General features: G+C 45.4%; 1 protein-coding gene across 2 annotated transcripts; it reads left to right on the forward strand.

Annotated features, from left to right (window-relative positions):
- The first annotated feature begins 352 nt into the window (after window positions 1-352).
- Window positions 353-24,325, forward strand: NUDT3 (nudix hydrolase 3). 2 transcript variants are annotated; one of them, XM_062605624.1, is made up of 5 exons: window positions 374-876; window positions 12,717-12,827; window positions 19,824-19,868; window positions 20,410-20,494; window positions 21,754-24,325. In XM_062605624.1, exons 1-5 carry the CDS (start codon window positions 778-780, stop codon window positions 21,921-21,923), a joined length of 510 nt encoding a protein of 169 aa, XP_062461608.1. In that variant the 5' UTR covers window positions 374-777; the 3' UTR covers window positions 21,924-24,325. The 2 variants fall into 2 exon arrangements, with proteins under 2 accessions (XP_062461609.1, XP_062461608.1); XM_062605625.1 differs by lacking the exon at window positions 19,824-19,868 and having other exon boundaries at window positions 353-876.
- The last annotated feature ends 2,053 nt before the right edge of the window (window positions 24,326-26,378 follow it).

Raw genomic sequence — 26,378 nt, forward strand, 5'->3', positions numbered from 1 at the left:
TGCCGCGGGGTACAATGAGACCCCCGTAACCGCGCTCCGCCACTGGCGTAAACCGCCCCCCCCGCCTTGCGCAAGATGGGCATTCTTCCCTTCCCGGCGTCTGCGCTCTTTGCGTAGCGCCGCTGTCAAAGCGGAGCCATGTGCGCGGCGGACTCCGGGAGCCGGCCTTGCCCCGGCGCCTTTTGCGTAACTGCCAGGGCGCCCAGCACGCAGCCGCCCGCCGGCTTACGAGCAGCCGTCTTATTCTCGAAGGCGGCCTGCGCCGCTGGCGCAGAGGGCTCGCGTCGAGGTGGAGGCGTGGTGGCGCCGTCTGCGCGGGGCGGGAGGGGGGGGGGGGAGCGATTCTGGAAGCCGGGTTGCGCCGTCTGCGTGGCGGGCGCACCGCGAAGCAGCAGGGGCTAGCCGCCACCTCCCCCGCCCGGCGCCTCTACGCCGTTTGCGTAGCGTGCCCCAAGATGGCGTCGCGGTCGTCGTCGGCGGTGGCCGGAGCGCTGGCAGCGGCGGCGGAGCGGCTGGAAGTGAAGGGAGGGATGAGGCGGGCGAAAGGCGGCAGCGCGTAGCGGGCGGCTCCCGGCTGCGGGAGACAGAGCGAGACCGAGACAGAGACTGTCGCGGGGAGGCGGCGCCCCCTTCCGTGCCCCCCCCCCCCCCCCTCCTCTCCCCGTCTTTCCCCGCCCGCCCCTCGCGGGAGCCCCGGCGGGTCCTGCCCGCCCTCGCCCTCTAGGCCGCGGGCCTCGCCGCGCTCCGGCCCGACCCCGCCGCCCCTCGGAGCGGAGGATGATGAAGCTCAAGTCCAACCAGACGCGCACCTACGATGGGGACGGCTACAAGAAGCGGGCGGCCTGCCTGTGCTTCCGCAGCGAGAGCGAGGAGGAGGTGAGGGCCGGGGCTGGGATGGGGGCCGCAGCGGGGCTGTTCTCCTTTAGGGTTGACATGAGGCGTTGCTGTAAAAGTTGGTGTTTCCTTTGCTTCTTCATTTCTCTCCTCTAAACACGAGAAGAATGCTCAGTGAAAGGCGCTGTGCGGTGGGGTGGTGGAACAGTCTGGTAAGGAGCGCTGTGGCACGGGATGGGGTTTGGCAGCGGAGTGGACCGACCACGCTGGCAGCACTTCAGTCCAGCACATCACATGAGATGGGAGAGGAAACCTGACCTTGGATTTATAAAAAGAAACTGGGATAAAAGGGGACTGATGGAGTGCCAGAAGTTGCTGTCCAGAGAGGCTTGGGAGGAAGTGGGAATTAAAGGTGGATTGGTTCGTTTGAGAGCAGCTGTGTTGCTAAGATGTTGTGTTGCCCGTGGAGTTAAAAAGAGAAACTTTGCTTGGATGTGCTGTGTTTCACTATCCTTGGTTTGATATCCTCTTAGCGTGGGCACGGAGGGCTCATGGCCATGCTTCTTCTGGAGTCAGGTGTGCTTCATTTCACTGAGCGGCTGTGTTAAAGCCTTTGTTCTCCTGATTATCATATTTGTAGCTACAGGAAATCGGAAGGGAATGCACACACTTCACTGCAGGGAAGTAAATTACCATACTGGCGGGTTACTATTTAACGTGAGGAAGGAGGCTTGACAAACCCTTTGGAGCTGTGCTGTCATGGTGAAGCGTGTCAACATTTCAAGTATCAATGGTCTGAAGTGAAAACACTGTGTTTGGGTGCAGTGTTCTTATAGCTGGTCCCTTCCCACTGACCTTCAGGACATTTGTGGTTCTTTGAACAAACTATGGAGAAGAGCATAATTGTGTTGTAAGGATACTGGGCTTAACCAGCATGGGTGTTTGCAGGCATCTGAGTTTCCTGATGGGGGTTTTACACAGTTTGTAAGGCCAATGTGGCAGTTCTTCTCAAGAGTTAGATGCTTGGCCGTGTTTGATTGCAGTATGGGTGAAGCTAGAAATGTAATTTTAATGGCCACTCGATGCAGTCAGCCTTTGACTGGTGGTCACTCTTTATTTTACAACATCACACGGGCTCTAACTTACCCCATGGTCTCTTGCATCTCCTGGGCAATGGAACTGGTGGCCCTTATGGTGTTGGTGATGCAAAGGTTTGTTAACGTGGTGGTTTCACAGTACTGAGCCAAGATGGTTGAAGAAGGAAAAGTAAACTCATTCCAAAGAGCCATGGAGGCTCTTGAGCATCTTTATCTCCCTTGAGCTTTGCTCAGTGTTAATGTTTGGCCTTGTCTTTGATCCCCCCAGATCATCAGGTGGTGTGGTGAGCTGTCCTGTGACACAGGAAGGAGCATTAACTGCTTTGTAAGTGGTGCAGTGTGGAATGTAGATTGATGTCCCACATGCATGATGTGCTTCTTTGTGAGGGAGCCACAGAAATGGTGAAGCAATGAATGACAGTTTTGTTTGAGTTTGAAGTGGCCTCCTGAAGACATCTCGCAGCCTTCCAAACACCATATTTCTGTAGGGTCTCTGTGTGTTTAATGCAGAGCTGAAACTGCATCCTGTGTTCTCATCTCACAGAGTGGACTTTTTGAGCAGATGCGTTTCAGAACGTGATGATGGAGTCACGCTGAATGGGCTCCATTCGCAGATACTGCTCTTGATCTTGGTCAAAAGGTTGAGAAGCCATTTGAGTTATGCTATTGACATCAGCAAGCAGGAAACCTTGGGTTTTATTCATTTATCATTATTTCTTAGCTTTCTTTTCATTTGTTGGCACTTAGTTAAACTTTAAGTCAAGAGAAGTCTACTTGTTTAATCTTACTGCTACTTGCTCTTTTTCAATGACAAGAAAGGTGTTGCCTGTACACATTTAATGATACACTTCAGCATATCTGAAAAGATTTCTTGGTTGGTTGTTTTTTTTTTTCCTCTTGGAGAATAATAACTTTTTTTGGTGCCACTGACATGTTATTATTGATTACTTCTGTTTAAATAGAAATTGAGATCTGTTTGAAAAGGGGGGGGGAACCAAACCCAGAGTATGTTAGTTACAGATCTAGTAAAAGCTTTCTGTTAAAAAAATAAATAGAAAAGGCATGCTTTGATAAATAATTTAAACTTGCTGTATTAAAGTGGTATTTTTTTCCTAGGACTGGCTGTTTCTGGTTACTTTTAAGCACTCAAAGAATAGTAGAGCTGAACTCTTGAGTTTCTTCTTCATTTCCTGCTATGAATTTAAAACCACACAAGTTTTCTCCCTTTTTCAACCCTGAATTAGTTCCTTAATGAGATAATTTCAAAAGAACAAGAAGAAATAAGAAGAATCCTGTTTCCTTTTCCAGAGCAGGCTCTTTCTTTTTAGGTGTTTACCCCCTAACTTTCAGTTCATAGATTTCATTTCCTTTCCAATCTCAGCAACCAGTGGAGATTGCTAAACCAGCACGTCTTTGGTTAGACGTTACATTTGCAAAGAAAGGTTCTTAACATAATAATGCTTACTTTGATTCTTTTTTAGTTTTGAAGTGCTTTAGTTTTTCCTTATGCTGCTGGAAGGTTGCACATTTTCCCTGTATTGAGTTTGGAAGCTACTACTTTTGGGCATGATGAAAGAAGCTCTGGAACGTTTCTGGAAGACCAAACATTGGCTGAAAAGGTGTCTTTGTGACAATATTCCTTTAAAAAGCAGTACAGGGAGAGTTCATTTAAACGTGGATCTCAAATAGAGCAAAAAAAAGTACGTCTCTTAATTGGCCTGTGTGGAAAAAATCTGCATCTGTGTTGTTTCCTAAACAGCAAAGGCGCTGCAGTGTGGTTGGTGCCTCTTTGGGCAGGAGGGAGAACAGGGGAAGCAGCAGGATCCATTCAGAGTGTGAACAGACTTCAAAGGCCCTTTTGGCAACCGAACGGCAGGATCCTGCTATTTTCATCTTTTAGGAGAAACTCCCTTGATATTTGCTGCTTCTGCAGCAGTGGGGAAGGAGAACGTGCAGATCAAGAGATCCCAGGCTTGTGTTACCTCCGAAATCACTCCTCTTACTGCGTGTGGTGTCAGTGCCTCTCAGTATTGCTATTATGGTGTTATTTTTAAATAACACAAGTATATTTTTTATGTGTAGACCAGCTGTTTCGCTGAGGAAATGTGCCAGAAAATTTCACTGATGTCTTACTATTAAGAAGCAGATGGAAGCCTGCTCAGTGGCAGCATCTCTGCTTTATACTTCAAAATAAATCAAAAGGAACCGTTTGGCTTTAAGTCCCGCACTGGTCCAGCTACAGGTTTAAGCATGCCTGCATTGTATCTGGTGAAAGGCCAAGCTGCTCATTAACAACTGGTATTTATAAAGACTTTTTTTGGAGGAAATGCTTTGGAAAGAATAGGATCCGGGGTTGGTCATCTTTTCTTAATTGTGAATGAAATCTAAATTGAGAGGAGAAAACAGAACTTTCACACAGGGTCTGCCGAGGGCCAGCACGCTCATCAAAGCTACATTTATGTAGCCCCACAGCCTCTGTTGGGGAAGGTAATTTGAATGCAAACGAACCCTTTTCTTCTTGCTTCTGCTGGGTCAGTTTTAAAGCAAGCTGAGATGTAATACAGCAGTTCTCAACTTTTGACTGTAGACACACAGGGATGATCACAACAGTGTTCCTGGCCATCCTTTGTGCGTTTGCTCCAATATAAAAAGAACAATAGCTAAGCCCACTTGGAGTACTTCAGTGTTGGGGTATAAAGGGAGCCCACATCGTGTGGTCATTGAACCTTCCATGGAATATAGCCTTACAGTCTCTGTTCTTATAGCTTGGCTTGACTCTGTGTGTTCCCTTCAGCTACATAAAAGGGTTGTGGTGGAAACCCAATTAAAGTTCTCCCTGTCTGTTGCTAACACATTACCACATCTCCAGTAGGATATAGGCCAGTACAGTAGGATATAGGCCAGTAAATGTTTCTCTTGCTTGTGCTTCTCCAGTCCCTCTCAGCTGTGCCTGTAGCAAGGTTTCTCGACCTGCAAGAGCATAAACCTCTAGCTTTCATCTTAAAAAGGGTTTAGCTTTTCCATGAATAAACAATTTTAGAAGCACTTCCATGGTCTCTTGTACTTTCCCAAACTGGGGGAGGATGCAAATTGTTAAACTTTCACTTAATTTCCTGGAAGCTCTGTAAGCTGTTGTGAAACTGAAGAACTGAGGCAGTTTTGTTCTGCCACAACTCAAGCAAGTGTTGAATATGGAAAGAGAAGGGAGTCTGCTGCAGCCCTGCTTTGATGAGATGGACCCAGCAATGGTGGCTGCTGCCTCTTCTCCTCTGAAGAATGCATCTTTGACAGCTTCAACTCAGATCCATTTATTGCCTGACCAGAGGCTGTAACTTATTTTCCCACCTTTCATAGAATCATAGAATAGTTCGGGTTGGAAAGGACCTCAAGATCATCCAGTTCCAACCCCCCTGCCATGGGCAGGGACACCTCACACTAAACCATCTCACCCAAGGCTTCGTCCAGCTTGGCCTTGAACACTGCCAGGGATGGAACATTCACAGCTTCCCTGGGCAACCCATTCCAGTGCCTCACCACCCTAACAGGAAAGAATTTCCTCCTTAGATCCAAACTTCCCCTGTTTAAGTTTGAACCCGTTACCCCTTGTCCTATCACTACAGTCCCTAATGAAGAGTCCCTCCCCAGCATCCCTATAGGCCCCCTTCAGATACTGGAAGGCTGCTCTGAGGTCTCCATGCAGCCTTCTCTTCCTCACTCTGTGTTCTGTCTCCCCTCTTTAGTGGCTGTGCGTTTTGGCTTGGTGTGTTTAATCGTATGCTTGGTTCCCTGACAGGGTTCATCTCGGCACCGCTCGGATGTGCTGCTGGAGTGAGGAGGCAGGTACAAGCAGTTGGGGTGTACCAGCAGGTACTGCAGCCAGACAACCTCATTTATCCAGGGATGGGGTCTCAAGTTCTGGAGAAGCAGCTCTTTCCCTTCTCAGTTGAAGGAAAATGATGATGAGGTTGAACTTTATCCTTATTTTTTTTGAGACAAGGAAAGTCTCTTCTGGTTTGCACATACCTCTATGTGTGGTTGTGCACTAAAATTGGACAGAACGAAGCGAAGAAGCTCTTACCTCTACCTTATGAACTGTAGACATCAGTGTTCAGGGGCTGTATGTACTACCCAGCAGTTGGGAAGCAGGTGCTCAGTTTCTTTAAGCAGTAGTTGTTTTCAGTCCACCCCAGACACTGACTGCCCAGACCAGTCAGGACCTTCCACATTTTGTGCACGTTGACATAGCAGTATGTGTCTCTGTGGCTTTGTTGTGCAGTGGTTAACACACACTAACTCTGTTCTCAGACATTTCATGTTAATGTGAAGTTCAGAGGGATACAATTACCTACTGGGTAGGGTTTTTTTCTCTTAAGATGCTTCAGATGGTTTGAATGTTATTTTAATTTATATTGACTTGGGTGGTTACTTTTTCTTGTGTAAATAACATGTATTGATGTTAGGCATAGAATTAACTACTTGCATCTGAAAAGCTTCTCAAGTTTGCATGGCTGTAGGGTTTCTGCGTGGTTTATTTTATGCATAGGACTTGTTACTCATAGAATCATCAAATGGTTTGGGTTGGAAAGGACCTTAAGATCATCCAGTTCCAACCTCCCTGCCACGGGCAGGGACATCAAACCTGTAAGTGTATACATGTGCAGCTGCTGACATCCAGATTCATTTGGTCTGTGTCAAAGGCCTAAATACTAATTTTGTGATATCCCCCTCCTTATTAAACAAGGCAGTTTAGAAGCAGGCATCCCTTCTGGAAGGAGTCTGCCTGGATGAGGTGTGTAAGTACCGAGCGGTCAACAAACTGACTCTGACAAGCAGAAACAGGCTGCTGGGGTTGGGGTCTTTCACTGGGAGTGCCTCCTTATCAGCCCTTTGCTTCTGAAACAAGTGGCTGCTGGTTCAGGCATTTCAGCTGTTTTCTCTGTCCTGGCCCTGCTGTGAAAGGCATGTTGCAGATAATGGTTGTGGTTATCTAAAACATAATTCTGATGGAGGGAGAGGAGTCCGGATTGTGTTCTTCAGTGAGATTAAACAGTCACTCTTAAAGTCACAAGAAAACTGTAATAGCAGCAATATGACTGTGGTATTTTGAAGCCAGTGCAGCACATGATGATTTATGATTTGTTATTCTAAGTAGCAGCCTAAATCTATTTTTCCTCTATGGTTACAGTATTGTAGGTGCAATCAAAACACTTGAAATGACTTGAACTTCTTCCAGTTCACCTCTTATTCCTGTTTCAAACTTGTGCTTTACTTTGGTCGAGTTCTGTAGCACAAATACTTTCCCCTTCTAGCTGTTGCCATTAATTCCCAGCCTCTGGTTTCTAGGTACCATGCTGCAAGTTAGATCGCATTGTGCCATGTGGAAGTAACCATAGTCTAAGGAAATGTGTTCTATGAGGATGTGCTGTAATGGTCAGGAAAAGGTTTCTTTGTGGCCTGCTCTTGAGGTTGTGCATATTCTTGTCTTAGCTAAAGGTATTGTCGTGTTGAAAGCTTGCTGACCACAGGCTGTACTTGTTACTACTATGTGCTAACTCTGTAACGTGCCCTGAATAGCAAGAGGGTGGGAGAAGCCCTCCTGTAAACCTTGTCCTGTGTGTTTCGACCATCCTGCATTAGCAGTTTGGCAAAGTCCCTGTTTTGTTGTCTTGTAATTGAGGCTGTGTTTCTGCAGTTAAATGAGATTAATTTTTGCCTGGCTTTGCTAACTGCTGTGTCTCTTTTCCCCTCCTGTTCCTCTTGAGCTAATTTGTCAGCATATGCTCTTCTTAATGTTAAAAAGTGGTTTGTTGTGGTCAAATTGAGATCCCAGTTTTGTCAGATATAACAGCCTTAAGAGCAGTAAGGGTGTATTTGGATTGTGAGAACTTAGAGATTGTTAACTTAGAGTAAAGCATGAAAGGTCTTTATTATGCTGGACACAGAGCTGCACCAGCTACAATATCCTGCCTGGTCATAGGGTGAATTGCAGAGTCTCCAGCTCTGCTCAGTTCCAAACTCCTGCATACAGAGACTCTTATTAAATTGAAACTTTCAAACAAAGACAGATTGTACAGGCCAAAATCATTGGAGTCAGCCATCTTCTCCCCCAGTTTCACTATGGTGTATTGTGAGACCTTATTTTCTTGTAGTTTCTGTTCTGATAAATAATGCTGAGTGTGAAATGAGTTGAAATGTGCTTTAGTCGCTATGCAAAATACATTTTGTGGCTTAATATTGATGGAAAGCACGAAAGAAAGCGCAGAGGCTGTTTCAGTAGCCAGTAGCTATAGATCGGCTTCTGGCAGCAGGATGCTGGCTGGCCCAAACCCCATGCATTTAACATCTTGTCTTCTGTTTCTTACTGACTCTGCCAGCTTGGTTGTCCTTAGGCTGGCACGTGTGGGTAGGACTGGCTCTGCCTGGGAGCCTGGAAGATTCACAGCTCATTTGCTAATAACGTTTGTGGCCCATCTAATAATGCTGGAGCCCTTTTGTCTTTGCTGTGGAGCCTCTTTCTAGGAATCGTGTTCCTTACAGCGTAGCTACTCCTGTTTTATTTATGGGTGGTGGTGGTGGTTTAAATCCACCATAGCATGAAAGAACCTGGGAATCCCTCAGTCCCTGTTCTGTTAACTGGGAATGAAGTCTCCGCCTCATTCTGGTTGCCTGGTTTCTGCTTTGCAGAGCACCATTATTTCTGGGTGAGAAAAAGAAAGAGGGGGAAAAAAAAAATAACCCAAACCAACTGATGTGCATACAAAGGGTTGTGAGGAATTAGGTCGCTCACAGCATTGTGTGTCAGGGACTCCCAGATTTACCCAGTGACTAACACTATTCCCTTTTCCCATGGAGCGCCGAGGTTTGCGTGTGGAGGCCCAGGCAGCCTTGGGTCTCTCAGCATGTTTCCTGTCTCCCCTAGGGAGATGTTGGTGGGCAGCTCTGGAGCTGTTTGGAGTTGGGTGTGCGCGCTGCTTTGAAGGTTGCTTACCATGAGGCCACGATCCAGCCCTGTTTAGGAGCCCCTGCTGCAGGCTTCAAACTTTGCTTGTTTTTCTTACCTTTCTCTTACTTGTTTGATCCTGTGTGAGAGCTGCTTCGGGGCTGCCTTGTGCATTGCCACAGAGGCTCCTGTTGCTCATTTCCCTGCTTTGAAATGACATCATTGGCTTTCAAAGCCTGGAAAACAGAGCTTGGCTGGGTGACATGATACCTGCAAATGCTTTTCCAAGAAGACTGCAAGACTTGGCTCCGAAATCTGCCCCAAACCCCTCGTAGGCCGAGAGAATAAAATGGTTTGTGTTTGGTCTGATGCAAAATAATAAGTTGTGTCATTTTTGATGTATTTTTTATGACTGTTTTGATTAAAATCTCTTCTTTAGCCTGTATCCAAATCAGGAATTTAATGTAATAAAGAAGTTAATGAGCAAAAATGAAGATATCAAGGCCATACAAGGTGGTCCTTTAGAAAACAGTGTACTCTTTATTTTGTAAAGTTTGTGAGGATTGGAAATTTTCAGTCTAACTGAGCAATTGAATACATGGGATTTTGTCATATAATGTTGTAAAATGAATGTAGAATTGCCATTCTCTGCTTTATGTCTTTTTGGTGTAAGTTACCCTGATGCTATATCCTGTGTTCTGAACTTAGCAGATAATTCTGGCTTGGCTGTGGCAGCAACACAAGCTATAACATCTCTTCTATACCTGCTTAGCTGATATCTTTCCTTCCCCCAGGTATTTTATGGTTGCCCATTCAGCTGCTGGGGGGGAAAGGTTTGTGCAGGGGAATGCAACTCTTCCCTTGGGGACAGCATTTAGGCTGTTCCCCAAATACTAATGGCTTTCTGAGAGAGCTGGTTTATCAGCACATCTCATTTTACTGCCTTGGGGGCAGTTTGTAAGACGTTTGAATGATGCTGCCTTGTGAGGGGGGCAGGTTTGTGACCACCTGAGGAACGTGAACATACGTGAGTCTATGGGACCCGATGAGATGCATCCCAGAGTCCTTAGGGAATTGGCTGATGTCGTTGCCATCCACTCTCCATGATACCTGAAGTGATGGCAGTCAGGTGAAGTCCCAGTGACTGGAAAAAGGGGAACGCTGTGCACCCCTTTTTAAAGAGCACTGAAAGGAAGACCCTGGGAACTAGGCCCCTTTGTCTTGGGAGAGCTCATTGGTAGCAATATCCTGTTTAAAGTTGTTTTAAAAGAATGACCTCGTAGGGCATGTTTCCTGCTCTCTCTTGATGGGATTTCCTTTTTATTAAACAGGAAATAGTCTGATTACATAGAAGTGTGAGAATGACAGGTTTTTCCTTCCCACTGGGGGTTGTTCATGTTAATTCTATTCAGAAAATGCTCAACTGCCAGAGCAGCTGAAGTTAATTTACTTTGCCTAAAACTGTTGTTTACACCTCAGAGTTCCTACTGGTGTGTTGCTAAAGCATTGTCTCAGGCCGAGCAGTCCAGCAGGCTTTCCTGTACAAGTCTTTGTGCAGGGATTTTCTTAGCAGATGCTTTTTCTCACAAGTGGAAGGTGGCAGGAGTTCAGTGGTTATGAATTGTGCTGTGGTCTTTTTCTGCAGTTTCTCCACATCTTTTTCTCTTGGTTCTTTTAATTCAAGCTGGAACTCTGAAATCGGAAATGACAAAGATGATGCTTCTTTATCCAACAGTAAAACATACGAGAAATGTCAGTTGCTATTCTTTTAACTTTGTCCTCAGGGTCACCTGCTGAAGTGAGGAATCCCAGTGGAAGCTCTTCTGGTAATGGGTCAGGACAAAGGAAGTCCAGCCCATGGCACCCGGCTGCTGGTTGAGCCGTGAGGGCTCTGAGGATGCATAGTTTCCATTCCCTCTTCAGGCATGGCTGTTGATCATGTTTCATGTGGATTGGATGGTTGGGGGAAAGGAATTCTGTCTTTGGAAGGCTAAATACTATGGGATGTTACTATAAAGTAAATGCTTCTCCATTGCAACCTAAGCCAGAGCGTACACCAGGTAGTGAGCATCTCCATTAGGAAACTGCAGAGTTAAGATGGCTCATTCAGCTTAACTCATTTCTAGTGTGCATTTGCCTCGGTTCAATAGGCTGGGGAGTGCTCAGGGATTGAAAAGGTGGTGTTTGGTAAATGATGCTTCTTTACGCATTGCAGGTTCAGGTGCAGGGTCTGACTGAAGCAGGAAGAGGAGGCTTTGAGACATTATTGTTGATGAGATTCATAGAAAATTGCTGATGAGAGGAGTGCTGACACTCGAGAACACTGAGTTCAGTTCCAGGCTTAGGAAAGGTTAGACCAGCAGTTGCCAAAATGTTTGTTGTGAACCCTCTTCAGTTTCTGCCTTCAGCTTTGCTAGTCCTGGTTTGGGAGCCATTGGTCAGTGCCCCTTGCTTCCTCACCCTTGTGTGTTATAGTCTGTGGTCCTCTTTCCCCTGCGCTGAGCCTGGTCTGGGTGGCCTGGAGAAGGAAGATCACATTGGTGGTGGTCAGGTGGCAGCTGAGACTTCGAAAGATAAAAGAACTGGGAAACCCTGGAAATCCTGTGCTTGGTTTCAAATCACAAGTTTGATTTTGAGCTCTTTAGTAGGTTTCCTCGTGGTAATGAGTGCAAATCTGTTCCTATCCTACTGGTAGATCAACATAGACGCAGCAAAGCCTGGGATTTGAGTATCTTGCACAGTCTAACTTGGAAATGTCTGAAGCTGTTACAGCTGGCCTGTAACCTAATTGGACTGGTATGTTGGAAAGTTTCTGAAGCAAGTCGCTTTGCCTCTAAGCTTTGTGCCAGTGAAATTATGAAGTATAGCATGATGACTCTAATGAACCAGCTTTGTTCAGAGAGCTGAAAACTGGTATTTGTTTTTAGTTTCCATCTCTACTCGTGGATGTGTTTCAAGTAGATTTAATAAGCACAGTGCCTCGATGTTCTTTGGGGAAAACTTGTAGCTGGTTGAGATTGCTGGGGTTTTTGTTCCTAGAAGACGACAGAACAAAAAGTGAGCTTGTACAGAGCAGAATTACACTGGAATGAAATGTGTTTCAAGGACAACTGCCACAAAGCAAGCTTATGAAGAGCTGTTGAAGCTGATTCAAAGAAGTCTTTCCTCCTATGCAGTGGTTTCATGTAGGGTTGTATTTTGTTTTTATCTCACTGAACAGCCCCATCTAAAACAAAACTACAGAGCTGAACCCTGGTGCCTGCTGCAGAAGAAGAGGCAAACAGGGAAGTTGAAGATCTCTGTTAAAACAATAAAACAAACTGCACATAAATGTTTCAGTGGGCAGTTACCTGGCTTGTGTGTGTCACGAGCGTAACTGCAGAGGCAGTCAAGGCCAAAGGTACCAATGAAATCAAATGAAGGTACCTCTGCGAAGGGAGAAGGTGCTGAGCAGCTTCTGTACCATCTTGTGCCGTTGCATGGTGTGTATCCCAGGCTGTCAAGACTTGAGCAGTGACTTTGAGTAGCAAACCCTTCCACTGTAAGTGCTGTGATGCTGTATTAAACAGCAAATCGTTCTGGTATGCGGAGGCATAATTTATTCTGCGACACGTTGGAGCGGTGGGGAGGTAATGGCAGAAATAATTGAGAGTGTTGGAGTGCCGAGGTGTCACTGATAATGAGGTTTGCACAGCTGCCTGAGAGGGGCTCAGGAGGTTGCCTTGGGAAGAGCAGAGTGTTCTCAAGGACTTGGTGCTGTTTGGAGATGTGAGGGAAGGAAAAGCAACTCCTCCTCCCCAGGCGGGTGCTGGAGTTCTCACGTTGCTGTGCTCTGCTCCCCGCAGGTGCTGCTGGTGAGCAGTAGTCGTCATCCTGACCGATGGATCGTCCCTGGGGGTGGCATGGAGCCCGAGGAGGAGCCCAACGTGGCTGCGGTGCGGGAGGTCTGTGAAGAGGTGAGTGTGTGGATGGGAGGTTCTCAGTTTTGTTTTCTCTCTATGAAGAATGGTTTCTTAAGAGGACTTTAAAACACAGCTGTGCTTTTGTGGGGCTCTGTAATACTTAGGTAGAAGGTAGCCAAAATTCCTAATGTCTTCATGGTTTGGGGTATTTTTTTACCTGAAGCCATTTCAGAAAGGAGATAAACACAGATCAATTGTCTGTATGGGGAAGGGGTATTTTTCTCTTAAAGCTGGAAGAACAATCTTATTCTTCATAGGGAATTTGAAGGCAGCAAATGGCAGCTGAGTGCCTTGTGTGTAAAACATGTCTTTAGATGTCTCTTCTGAATATTAGCAAATTGGAGACATGCTTGAATTCAGAAACTATGAAAAGATTATATCTGGACGACCAAGTAGGTTCACAATTATATAAGGTAGGATTAAAAATGCTTTCAAGAGGGTTATAAATCTTTGTGCTGCAGAACAGAAGTCAAGAGCTAATTGATGGGAGAAAGCTTCTGCAATGGTGGCTTTATTCAACTGTCTGGTATATGAAGGGTTTTCTCTGAAGTATTTGCAAGTACCTCCTGCTGCCTAACAAAATGCTTGGGCCTTTGGACTAATCTAATGTGGCAGTTCCTGAGTTGCGTGTTTCTCTTTGGATGTTTTTATAATGCAGCAGTTTCTCAGAAAGATATGAAAGATTACAGAGTCAGAAGTTGCTTTGGGGTTTTATTTTAAGTGTCTTTAGGTCCCTCTTAGTATTGGAGATTGCTGCTTGCAAGTTTTGTTTCCAGCCTATAACACGGCTCCTGCTTTTTCAGTAGCTTGGCAATCTTACAAACAAGTTACAAGCCAAAGTGAGTTGAACCAGAACAGTAGGAACATTTTTAGCTTCAGACTCCTGCTTTACCACCGAATCATTACTAATAATAAAGCTATTTGGTACAGAAGTCAAGGGTTCATTCAGGAGATGCATGGCTTTGCCTTTCAAATCCTCCAAAGAAATGTGTATCAACCCTCCCCTCCCCTTGGAAGCATCGCTCTCTTTCCATGACAGCGGTGGCTGAAAGGAGGCCTTGGCATGGGCTCAGTCTGCAGTGGAGAAACTGGTTTGGGCTGGCTGAGATAATCCCCTCTCGCTCAGCTGGTGTTCCCTGGCTCACGTGGACCGGTGCCGAATGAGAGTGTAATTCAAACCGTGGCAGCCTGGCAGGGTTGAGTCATTCCCAGCGAAGCACCTATCTGCTGCCTGCCGCTCCGCACGCGGTAAACAGGGAGAGCTCCAAAAGCGCAGGATGGCCCCAGCTGCTAACCTCAGCGGCACCTAGTCAGGTGGGAATGTGAAATGGAGCTGTGGGATGCTGTTACAGGAAAGGCTTTCCTGAAAGTGGGCTGCAGAATGGCAGCCTGTCACGTGTGGGACATGACTTGAGCACTTGTACAGCTTAACGGGGAGGCTGCTGGCAGAGGCAGGGAGCACAGCCTGGCTCGGAGGGGTGCAGGGCCTTCCTCAAATAGCTTTGTGTTCCAGGACACTGCTTACAATCCACACACAAAATTATAGTGTAGACAGCTGTCTTAAGCTCAGGGATGTGCATGTGGACAGGAGTGTTTGTTGTATTACAGCTGTAATGCTGTAAGGGACTTGTGCAGCCAGTTCCTCGGCTTGTGCTATTCATTTGGCCAAGGAGGTGTTTTAGAAGACTGCTGGGTAACTGGTGTGCATGCTAGCTGGGAATCCTTGCTTATCCTTTCATGTGAATTTGGCTTTTCAGGTATCTGTAGCCGAGGCTGATCCCCAGTAGGTTTGATGTCTTTGCTTCTCTCCTGGGACAGGCGTATCTGTCACTTGCACAGGAACAAGAGGTTAGCTGAGCAGGAGGAGACTGCTGCTTGTGTTGGCAGAGGGAAAATCCAGTTTGCTATGTGTCAGTGAAAACAAAGGAATTTTTATCCTAAAAGAAGGTGTTTTGCATGCTGGTCCAAAGTTGTGGAAGGAATCTGTGGGCTTTCTTTCACTGACTTTGGTATGCCTTTTCCAGTTTTTAATAAGAGACAGTTGGACGAGCTGTATAGACTCATTACCCTTTCAGTTGCTTGTGGTCTTTGACGATGACAATAGGCTGGGTTTTCTCAATTCATTCTTCTTTGCGTGGTATGCATTTTCTTTTTAAAATGCTTCCCTAAACTAAGGTTTTCAACTTGTGCATTCACTGTTCCTGTGTTACCGTGTGCGTATTTGAGTGTATCCATGTTATTGCTGGAATAATTGTCATATAAAGAAAGCTGATGTTTCCCTCTTCCAAATTTTTTAAGATGAAAATGAAATACTGATTCTGAGTGGAACCTGTGATCGCTCTGTCCCACTTTGAGTCAGAAGTCCTTGTCCTAGTTTGATGTAGTCCTTATCTATATTAATCTCCACAGCAGAAGTATTAAAGTAGACAGGTACCGACACTTGTCTTGCTGTTGTTGGCATAAAATCCGAAGTGACTTGGATTCTTGGGCATTGTTTCTAAGCTAAATGGCAGTAGACAAGCACGCTGGCTCTGAGTGAGAGCAGAATAAAGCCAGGTTTGTTTCTGACGGGTTGTTGAAAGTGATGTGGTCAGTCTTGCACAGCTGGAAGCTCCGGGTATGTTCTAAGGTTACCTTCTAGAACCGTGGGCCCTTCTAAACCAGGCATTACTGCCAGTGTAGCACATGTTTTGCTTCTTCACTCTTGGATTTTTTAATGCTGTTGCATTCTCTCCCCCAAAATCAGTTTCATGTTAGGAATAAGGGTTTTTTTATGGGTGTGAGCCACTGGTGAAGAACGTGTTTTAGAAATAGATGCCTTAAATTGCACTTATTATAGAGTGACTTTGAAAAAAGCCTCCACACTCATCTGTTAAACCCAAAGACGTTTCATTTTGCACTTACAGCATCTTTCACATCCTGACCTTTAAGTACTTAGTAAATGTCAACTTCTATAAAATTACGGGAGTGTTAGTCATGCTTTCTTCATGGGAATCAAAAGCCAGATAAGTTCTGTGATCAAACAGGCAGTTGATGCCAATATGAAATGTAGCCCGTCATGATAGTACTTTGATCTGGTTGTGAGATCTCTTCTTTACCCCTCCTAAGCATGCTTTATAAATACTCTTTTCCATTTCATGTATTTTGTTAGTGATTTAGAATATGAATATTGGTGGCTGTCAGTGCTAAAATAGGAAGGTATTTCTTGTTAATATTGCAAAGACCATAGATAAATGACTGAGATGATGGTGGTGTGCTCCTCCTAGATTTAGTAATACAGAGCTAATAGTGGTCTGAATTCACTCCTGGCTGTTATCCTGTACTTGAACTTCATAAAAATGGGTGCAGCATCTTAAAGTTCTTTGCTCTGTTATGGTAATTCATTTCTATTTCCCAAATGTAAAAGCATATATTGGTTGTAATGCAGTAAAGAATTGGATTAATAATTATAGGCCTCCCTGAAATGCAGTAGAGACAGCAAGAAAATTTGCCTGGCAGGTCTGTAATTGGTGGCTTTAGGACTTGTCTGAGCTAGCAGGCTCCATGGGTGTGATTTACTGCCTTCAGTACTGCAGGTATTAGAGCAAAGATCTGGGTGTTTTACCGCAGTCCTCTTGCCCAGCAGTAGTCTGTAGTAGATGCAGGCTTTGAGCCGAATAGAGCAAAGTAAAATAGCTGAAATTCCAACCCACATTTTCCTTAGCTCAGATGGAAGGAAATAAAAGCTGTCCCTAGGAACAGATGGTGTTGCTGCAGGCTGCTTTTTGCATCTGACCCAAACTTATTTTCAGCTTTGAAACCTGAACCTGCTGTTCTTGGATGTCTTCAGTCATTTTTCTTTATTAAAACAAGTTGTTCCATGAACAGCAGAACTAGTAAAGCTTCATTTCCTCCAGATTCTTGTTGCTTGTCCTGAACACCCATCCCACCCCTCTGGGCGTGCGGCAGTGGTTTGAAGCCATGTGCTGTTTTGGATCAGCTGGCTGTTACTGTGCCATGGGTGCCAGGTCTATCTTTTCCTCCAATGAGGTCTATCTTGGATGTTGGAAACTGGTTTGGATCTGTGGAAGAGGAGCTCATTTTGCAAGCTCTGTCTGTCCTCTTTTTATACCTGAATGTGCCTCTTCCTGAGGGATGCTGTGGATGGACTGGTTTGCTTTACTCTCACACCTGCAGATAGAACAGTTGGTGCTGGTTGGTACATTTAATAGCATCCTCCTAGGACATGTGTGTATTCTGAGGACTGCAGCATGGCCTCTGTGCTTGGTGGGGGAACATGTGCCCAAATAAACTGGGCTGTCTCTGCCAGACGCTGTTGTATCCCACGAGGGTGGAGGATTCTCAATCCGTTTACTAATGAGGAGAAAATTCCTGAGTCATCTGGTGCAAATTAGGCTTTAGGTCCAGCTTTAATCGTGGGTGAGCCTGTGACTGTGCTTTGAACTTGTCAAGAAAATGCTCATTCTCCTGCAGTGAAGTCAGGAGGATGCTGAAGAGCTGGCCCGTAGCAAAGCAAGAGGTATGCAGCTGGCCCAAAGAGGAGCCTGGCAGCTGTAGATCATTTTCTTGGATGTCTTGAGTAACTTTAATGGTGATAACTTGTGTGAGAAGGTCAATGGCACTTCCATTTTCGTTTGTTCCTCTGAACAGCGTGTGTGGTTGTCCAGAGACTGTGACTTTCCTATTTGTGTGTGAACAAAGTGCTTTATCAAAAGTAGGTGTGTAACAGTCCAGTCTGTCTGTGCTGGATATAGTGTATGTTGTCTTTAAAATCCACTATGCCAGTAAAATAGGATGAGAGCCATTGGACCCCAGGATGTAACAGCTGATGTGCTTTGCAGGCTTTGATAAGGACTCTCTTTATAAATTCAGCCCAATATTTGTTTGAATCAAACCATTAAATTATGTCGCCGTTTACTACTGCATGTGATAAATTCATATGTGAAGAAAATCTTAGCACTTGTTTGAGTTGTCCAAGTGATAATTCAATGTAATGTGGTTTTCCTGCTGTGTATGTTTGTCTTGGCATTGCTTTTTGTGCCTTTATGGATGAATAAGACCTAGCAGAACAGAGAGGGGTCCTACTTTGTAGAGAGAGTGTTGTTTCCATCACCTCTCTGTTTAACCAGAACAAAAAGAAGGGCTCCTCACCTGCCTGTGTTACTTCAAGCACGGTTTTAGAGCTGGGAATAAACAGCTTGGGAGGTTGTTTGTGCAGTATCCATGCTCAGTTTCAAGGCTGGCTAGTTGCCTGGAGATAAATTTGTTTCTAGTCAGGCTTGAGAATTCACTAAACCATCACCACAACATCCCTGCCTTTTGATTCAGTGCCTTTACAGGTAAGTAAGGAGAGCAGAAATTCAATAGCCTTCCCCAGGAATAAGTGAAGAGGATCGGCTTAAGACAGTTACTAACCTTTAACATTTCATCACGTTTCACCTTTTAATGTATGTGTATATGTGTTTGTGGAGGTGGAAGCTGTGTGTTCCTCCGGCTCATTGAGATGGCTGCTTGAAAACATCAAGAACAAAAAGCCCCGCTGTCTGAGGAGTCCTTTGAATGAAATTCATTTGAAGAATTTGCCTTCCAGCTCACTTCTGAGAGCGATAAGCCCAGGTTAGCAGCAGCAGCAGCAGCAGCAGCCGTGCGGATGAGATGGAACTGCTCACCCACAAAGGTCAGCGCCAGCGCTGTCCCGGGCGCTCTGGGGCGCGCATACGTGCGAACGCTGACCTTCATGGAATTGCTGTTTGACTCCAGAAATAGCCTGGTGGTTCACAGGCAGCGCTGCACCTATGGGCAGAGCGGGATGTCACAAATACTGATGAGACAATAAATTTTGTGTCCAAAACCAACACAATGATTCAGTTGAAAAGCTCTTTCCTAGAAGCAGGGGTCAAGGAGCATGTTACAGAAGGGATTCTAGATTTCTAGGAATGCTTGTAGAAAGGGAAGCCACAAGTCCTTTTCTCTTGGAGCAGTTCTGCCATCAGCTGTGGCAGATGAATTTACCTTCCAGACACAGCTGGGTTGTATGACAGACTGTCTGTGTTCGTCTAGACCAGTTAAGTATTGGAGCAAAAGCTCACCTTGCCTGTAGCATTGAGTTCCAACCATTTACAGCTGGAAAAAGAGGGGAATGTAAATTAGTGGGGGGAAAAAGGAGGGGTCTGGTGGCAAAGAGTGGGAGAGCATTTTGCACACATGCATGGTGCAGCGTCAGGGAGCAGAGATGAGAAACAGCCCTTTGAGAAGGCGACTGAGCCACAGTGGTGAGTAGATGTATAACAACTGACAGAAAACGAGGTTAAGTGGGTAGGTCTTTGGTCATACGCAAACAGAAGACAAAACTGTTGCTTAGATCTTCTCTTGATTTGTGTCTGTGCTCAGAAGTCTTCTTTCAGTGTGCGTCTGTGTTTTGTGTTACATCCAAAATAGTCTTGCTGCTGTTGTGGAGGCCACATTCCAACACTGCAAGTATTTTGTGTTTATATTGGCTTGCTTCAACTGCGTGCAGGACACCCCTGAAATACCTTGTAGCTGTTGTGTTGCTTTGATGGTGTAAATGGATGCCTTATACATGCTTCAAAGGTATTTTCATTTTAAAGGCGTAGAACTGCTGAACCCCAAAGCAAATTGCATCCATGCTTAGGCTATAATAAACTTCAGGGCTGATTCTGGTCATTCAGAGTGTATTGGTGTGCAGTTAGTAAGTAATCGTAGAACTTTCTTTTTCTCCACATTGAATTAAAAATAGTTTGAATATAGAAAAAGAAGAGAAAATTCCTGGGAATTCTTGCATGGTTGGAGTTGGTTCTACACTTCTGTCCTTTTTCTTGGGATCGTGTTGTTTTAGGATTAACAGGAATTTACTGCGTTTGCTTCCTGCCCTAAGGGAACTGCTCCTGCACAACAAGTAAGGAAATGTGTACTGACATATGTATCTGTATGTTGTTAAAGCATGTTTCTTTCTCTTTGAACTTTTCATAGGCTGGAGTGAAAGGGACGTTAGGAAGATTAGTGGGAATTTTTGAGGTAAGTTTCAGACCACTGAGGCTGTGAAATATTGATGCAAAAAAAACAGTTGTCTTGGAGTACAACTCACTTCCTCGCATGCTGTGAAGTAAGCTGGATAACTGAAAATTCCCCATTACATAGACATGGATGCTGATCCCATCATCTGCAGTTTCCACTTCAGTTGCAGCCGCTGGTGATAAGCCAGTGAAACAGGGAATGTTTCAGTGCTATGGAGCAGCTGGGAGCGGTGTCCTTCCACTGTCACCCATTGCCCAACCTGTTGCAGATAGACGCCTGCAGTGTGGTATCCGTCCACCTTATACTGCCTTACACATTAGGAGCTAGACTTTTTGGCAGCAATCCCTGTTAATTACTTTCAGAACCTCATTTAAACACAACAGTTTTGAATGGCAAAGAACGAGCTGCAGTGTGAGAGCAGCTGCAATAAGGTACCACAGCATCATCCCAAGGCAGCTCGCACCTTGTAGTCACTACGTGCCCTCCTGCCTTTTTTCCCTTGGTAGCTTTGTCCTTTCTCTTTCTCCCTTTTGCCTTCTAGAATCGGGACAGGAAACACAGGACATATGTTTACGTACTTATCGTCACAGAAGTGTTGGAAGACTGGGAGGACTCTGTCAATATTGGTAAGCTCTTTGTGCTTGCTAGCATTAACTGCTTTGATGCAGACAAAACACTCTGGGAGCTGCAATCCTTGTGAGAACAGTCAAGAAAAGTTATAGTGGTGTATCCTTTGGTTGCTTGGGGAAAAAACCTGTGGTCAGATTGATGCTTTTGTAACCCCTGTGACCCAGGAGAAGTCAATTCAGCTGTACAGCTGCCTCGACAGCAGTTATGTGTCTAATTCTTGGGCTTCAAGATACTAAGCAAAGAGCATGAAAAGGTGTCCTTTCTAAGGCTAAAAGAAAATACATGTGGGCAGCATGGATTAATCATTCCCTGTTATCTTTTTGAACTCTTTTCCTCTGAATCAGATTCCCAAATGCAAGTGATGCTGTTCCACGTGAGGGTTGTGGGTAGCGCTGTAGTGTCTGTACCCTCACTTTCATCGTGCTGTGTATGGAAGAGTTTCTACAGAATCATAGAATCATGGAATAGTTCGGGTTGGAAAGGACCTTAAGATCATCCACTTCGAACCCTCCTGCTATGAGCAGAGACACCTCACACTAAACCATGTCACTCAAGGCTTTATCCAACCTGGCCTTGAACACCGCCAGGGATGGAGCATTCACAGCCTCCCTGGGCAACCCATTCCAGTGCCTCACCACACTAACAGGAAAGAATTTCCTCCTTAGATCCAATCTAAACTTCCCCTGTTTAAGTTTTAACCCGTTACCCCTTGTCCTGTCACTACAATCCCTAATGAAGAGTCCCTCCTCAGCATCCTTATAGGCCCCCTTCAGATACTGAAAGAGTAAGAAATGAGTGATGTCCACCAAAAACTGAGGTTAGCTTGCAGATGGATAGGAATTGAGTGGTGGTTGGTGTGTGTTGTTGTGGATTGTCTTAAAATGAGTATCTGACTTGAAGAGAAATTAGGGAAGTAGGAAATAAGTGTGGGGGGTTTAAATTAGGAAACACAAGGCCAGTTTGTTTGCACGGTGGATGTACTGCCCTAAAGGAATACCTAGCATGGGGACAGAGGAGCCGTCAGTGTAGTGTTGGGAGGCGGTGCCCAGAGTAGTCTGGAAAAATGGGGGAAAAAATCTGGAAAAATGAGGAAAAATTTCCCAGTATCTTTTGCACTGACACTTTGCTGCACAGTGGAATGGTTCTTGCCTTATTGGTGCACGTGATAACGGCTGAAAGCTGTTCACAGTACTGTTTAAACATAGAAAGTGTAACTTTGTTTGACTCCACCTCCTGATTTTTCTTTTCCCAACAGGAAGGAAAAGGGAATGGTTTAAGATTGAAGATGCCATAAAAGTTCTGCAGTATCATAAACCAGTGCAGGCCTCTTATTTCGAAACCTTGAGGCAAGGTTGTTTGGCAAACAATGGCACTCCTGTCATGACCACGACATACTCTGAGAGCTCTGTGCCTGACATCAGATGACTGAAGAGGTCCCTGTGAGAGAGGTTCTGAGAAACAGACTGAAACATGGATTTCCCTTCCCCGTCCCCTTTTTCACATGCCTCCTCTCTCAAGCCAGGCATGGGCAGCAGCAGCCTGTGGCACAGCAAGTGGTGAGAGTGCTGCAATTTAGCGCAAGGTGGGATTTATTTTTTATTTTTTTTTTTCCTTTTTGTTGGCTTTTTTTTTTTTTTTTTGGCTTTTTCTGGGATCTGTATTTTGTAAAATACATTTTGTGCATGAAGTGCCCCTTTCTTTCCCGTCACACTGCTTCCATGGCCTGGCGAGCGAGGCTGCCAGTCTGGCCTCTGCCTTGTGTTCTGAGTGTCCCGTTTGTGTCAGCCCAGCCATAGCCACTTCTTTTTTGGGGTTGTTTTGGTTTTTTTTTGTTGTTGTTTTTTAATTAAAAGACTTCAAATGTGAGATCAACTCTTCTAAGTCTTAGTCTGTACTGTCAGGTGCTGTTCAGACCTGTGGGGGGGTCACTTGCAGCGCATATGTATAAACTTCTTTTTTTTCTTAGATGGAGAATCTAACGTTTTAATTCTTCAGGAATTTGGTTTAATCCTGGGCTGCTCCTGCAGGAAGGGTTTGGAATGAATCTGTTTGCCTTTTGTTCTTGTTTCTTAAAAACTCCACGTTCTGTGACAGTGCTGGTGGCTGGGCCAGTTTACTCCCCATTCGGTATCTCCCCATTCAGTGCAGTGACACTTGAAGTTGAGGGCAGAGTTTTCATCACCTGCAGACATCCCTGCTGCTCCGTTGCTTCTCCTCCAGCTTCTGCCAATGTCTCTGCATTTGCATCAAAATGAAACAAAAAGGAGTTGGTCTTTCAACACTTGGCCAAAACAAAATGAATAGCCTCAGAGATGCTACGATAGAAACTGAATTCATTGTCTGTGGTAGGGATCCAGAGTGGGGTCAAAGCCTGACAAACTGGAGCGTCAATCACCAATGCTGTCCTGCTGATCCTGCTGCATCCCGCTGGTGTCTCCTCTTGTCCACATGCCTTATACCACGTGAACTGGATACCTGTAACTTGTGCTAAAGCGTCGGGTTGTATTTACTGAGTGTTACTGCACGAACCCTTGGCTGGGTAACCACCTGTATCCCTGCAAACAAGTCCTGGGGTGAGGGGGGGGGGGGGGAAGAATTCAGGTGTTCAGTCTCTTGTCCTGTGGTTGTGCAGCACTTAGGGTTGCACCATGGAGCATGCTCGAAATGTGTAAACTCTCCCTCTGTGAAAGGTACAGCTGACTCTGAGCAGGATTGTTAGGTGGAGGAGTCCATTGTTCAATAGGATAGCGTCCCTGATGCGTTGGCACACTTCACATTACTTTTTTTGTTGTTTTTATTGATGTAAGTTTCATGCTGTCTTGATTTGCCAACAGTGTTGTCTAGTTGGGGAATAAAAGGGGAAGGGTTGGGACTGGGGGTGGGAGGGGTGGGTTGGGACAGGTACAAGTTTTGGGAGGGGCATTAATTAATCCCTGGCTTGGGACAAGAAGAAGTTGCGGAGTTCAGCGACTTCTCCTTTGTCAGAGCAGAGCCAAGATGTGAAATTAAATCTGCAGTACTCTTTTTTTTTTCTCTTTTTTTTTTCCTTTTTTTTTTTTTTTTTCCTTTTTTTTCCCCCCCCCCCCCCCTTATTTAACAAAAGAATATTCTAATAAATACTCACTGTTCCAGAGTTTTTCTCTCTTCCCGAGAAGCGCTCACAATATGAAAATCTGATACAAATATCCATGGAGCCCGGGACAGGGGGGAATGGTATCTTTGCTGGTTTGGCAAGAAGCTGTTCATTTTAAGATCCTATTCTGTTCCTTTTACTTGTTCTTGCTTTCATCAGTGTGGAGTAGCAAGGCCAAAAGCAGTGCCAGTGATTGTTGACATGGAAAACCACGCAGAAGAAAAAGCTGAGGCATTATTCCAGAAGTAGCTTGAAACAGAGTGTCTGGAATTGAGCCCAAATTACACCAGTTCAATTCACTTCAACTTAGAGACGAATGTACAATACTTGCTTACTCTGTGCTGATCAGCCTGAACCAAACTCTCAAAAGGGCTTGAATATTGTATCTGGAAGTGTACAAGAAATTCAGTCACCGAGCCGTTGAGTGGCACCTAACACAGCCATCTACTGCCTTCGATTGAGTTTTTGTCTTTACTGTACAGATTAGTACATTGAAAATGCTTTGCAACAAAACAGCTGGTACTCCTGAAAGAGTAACTGCAGTTTTAATATCAACAGCATGCACAGTTTTGTTTTTAAACTAAAAATGTTTTTACAGGGCTGTTCAACTGACAATTTAGGGTAGAATATTGTTAATGACTCGCTAATGGCTTATTTGTTTGGGTCAGAAAAAATAAATTGTGCCAAGAAAGTGTTTTAATGTGGCATGAATTGATGCTGTTAACACAGGGACATGGAGTGGCTGATATTAATGCCTTCTTAACTGGAAATAGCTCCTGGGGTAGAAATAGCCTTTATGCAACAGATGCGACTTTCGGAGCAGGCCTTAGTCCTGTGCTCCTTGAACCTCTCCTTGCACCACACGAATTCCCTTCTTCCTCAGCATCTGAGGTTCTTCTCTAGTAGCGGTGTAGCTGCACGCCCTAGCAGTTCAAGCAGTTTTGTCCAACATGATGTGAAATTGGTTTGGGACCGACAATCAAACTACCTTTTAGTGACAGAAGAGTTGTTCTGGGCTTCGTGGGCAGACTGGTGCCTGCCTGATGGTCCTGCTTAGGGCTGCTCTCATGACCAACTGCTAAAAACCCTGTAGGATTAGAGTGAGGCTTCCAGCATTGCTAAAACTGGTGCTATGTTGAGCTAGTGTTGGAGAGAATGGCATTCTTACCTCAAACGACGTAGTGTCCAGCCTGACCCCTTGCATCGAGCCATTACAATGTGTCTCAGCTTCTCGTTGAAGGATAGTGTTCTTAGTTTGGCCTTCAGCATTGCTTTCATCTCGGTGCTGGTGTGCTCTTAGCTAAAACTGAGGAATACCCCTGCTTTATTTAGGCAGTTTGCAGCAGATTTGGCCAAGTCACCCCTCAAGTTGCAAGGTTTCAGATGCTTGTCTTGGGCTGGGGTAAAGGCCAAGTGTGGTGATGCTGCGCAGCCTCTGTTGGAGGGGCTGCTGTTCATTACCTTTGGGCACACCTCTGACCCCTGGGGTCTCATGAAAAACCATCCTATGCAGCTTCTTAGGGGTGATTTCTTTACTAAGATCACGTTTCCCTTGCTTTTTGTGTTCATGGTATGTACAAGGACACCTCACAATGCATCAAGAAGCAAGTCTGCCTGCAGCTGAGGAAGAGGGGGAAAATTACTGGCCCTCGAAACGCTCAAGGACTGGATTTCTCTATGTACCTAAGCATCACCTCAGGGTTGCAAGATGAGTGATGAAGTAAGGGGGAAAAGGGAAACCTGCTGCTCAGTGCAGCACTGATTCACTCCCCACTCTGGTATTGTCAGCATCAGAAAGCCTCATGTAGTGGAGTTGCATCTGGCCATCTGGGACCTTAATGGGAGAAGCGTGCTCAGCGCTGAGGCACCAGCACTCACTGGGATGATCTTTTAAACCTCAAAGTACCTAAAATCTGTTGCTCTGTCACTGGGAGTGTTTGACAGACCACGCTGCATCGCTGCTGTGGCAGGAAAACATCAGCTGGTGGCTTAAGCCAATGCTGGGTAGTGGGTACATGGCATTTGTTGGCTCCAGCCTGGGAACATGAGGGAAAGGAGGACACCCCCAGGATACAAATGTCTCCAGCAGTGTTTGTCAGATCCCAAACCTCTCTGCTGGTCTGGAATGGTGTGTGGAGCTCAAAAGGCAGGTGATGTCCCTCTGCAGAAGGGTGCCAAGTATGATTAAACTTAGTGGAGCTGAAACTGTCCCTGTTGAGCTCTAGGAATTCTCTCTCAAATAAGGTTTTGGGATGGTGGAACAGGGATTTCCATGCATTGGTTAATGTCAGCTTAGGAATCGCGTGCAGCAGAAAATGAGGTACAGCAACCTTTGTCTTGAAGTGGTTTGGGCTTCAAAGTTGACTTTGTTCATGCTGAGGCTTTTCAAAGGCACGTTTCAGATGGGAGACCCTTTGTTTTAACGAGTATTTTATGTTTGGGGAGTATTTAGTAGGTATTTAATAGGTATGGCACGTGGCTGTGCATGGTATTGGTGTCTGGCTGTGTAAGACACTGCTGGGCACAGGAGGTGACCTTTTCCTGCGAGATGCTTAGAGAAGAGTGAAAGAAGAGGGGTTTTTCTCCCCATTTCCCTGGAATCTGGCATTCAGTAATGGTGAAGTGCTTCGGTCGCTTCACAAAGCTGGATTATTGAACTCTAGACAATAGTTTAGTGGTGATAGAGAAACTTGGTATTGTCACAAAGCCAGGGGAAGCTCGTACCTCCTTTAGCTCGGCACACTGTT

The sequence above is a fragment of the Pezoporus occidentalis genome, unplaced genomic scaffold (assembly GCF_034315485.1).
Source record: "Pezoporus occidentalis ecotype Australia unplaced genomic scaffold, CSIRO_AGI_Poc_V1 ctg92, whole genome shotgun sequence".
Lineage (NCBI taxonomy): Eukaryota > Metazoa > Chordata > Aves > Psittaciformes > Psittacidae > Pezoporus > Pezoporus occidentalis.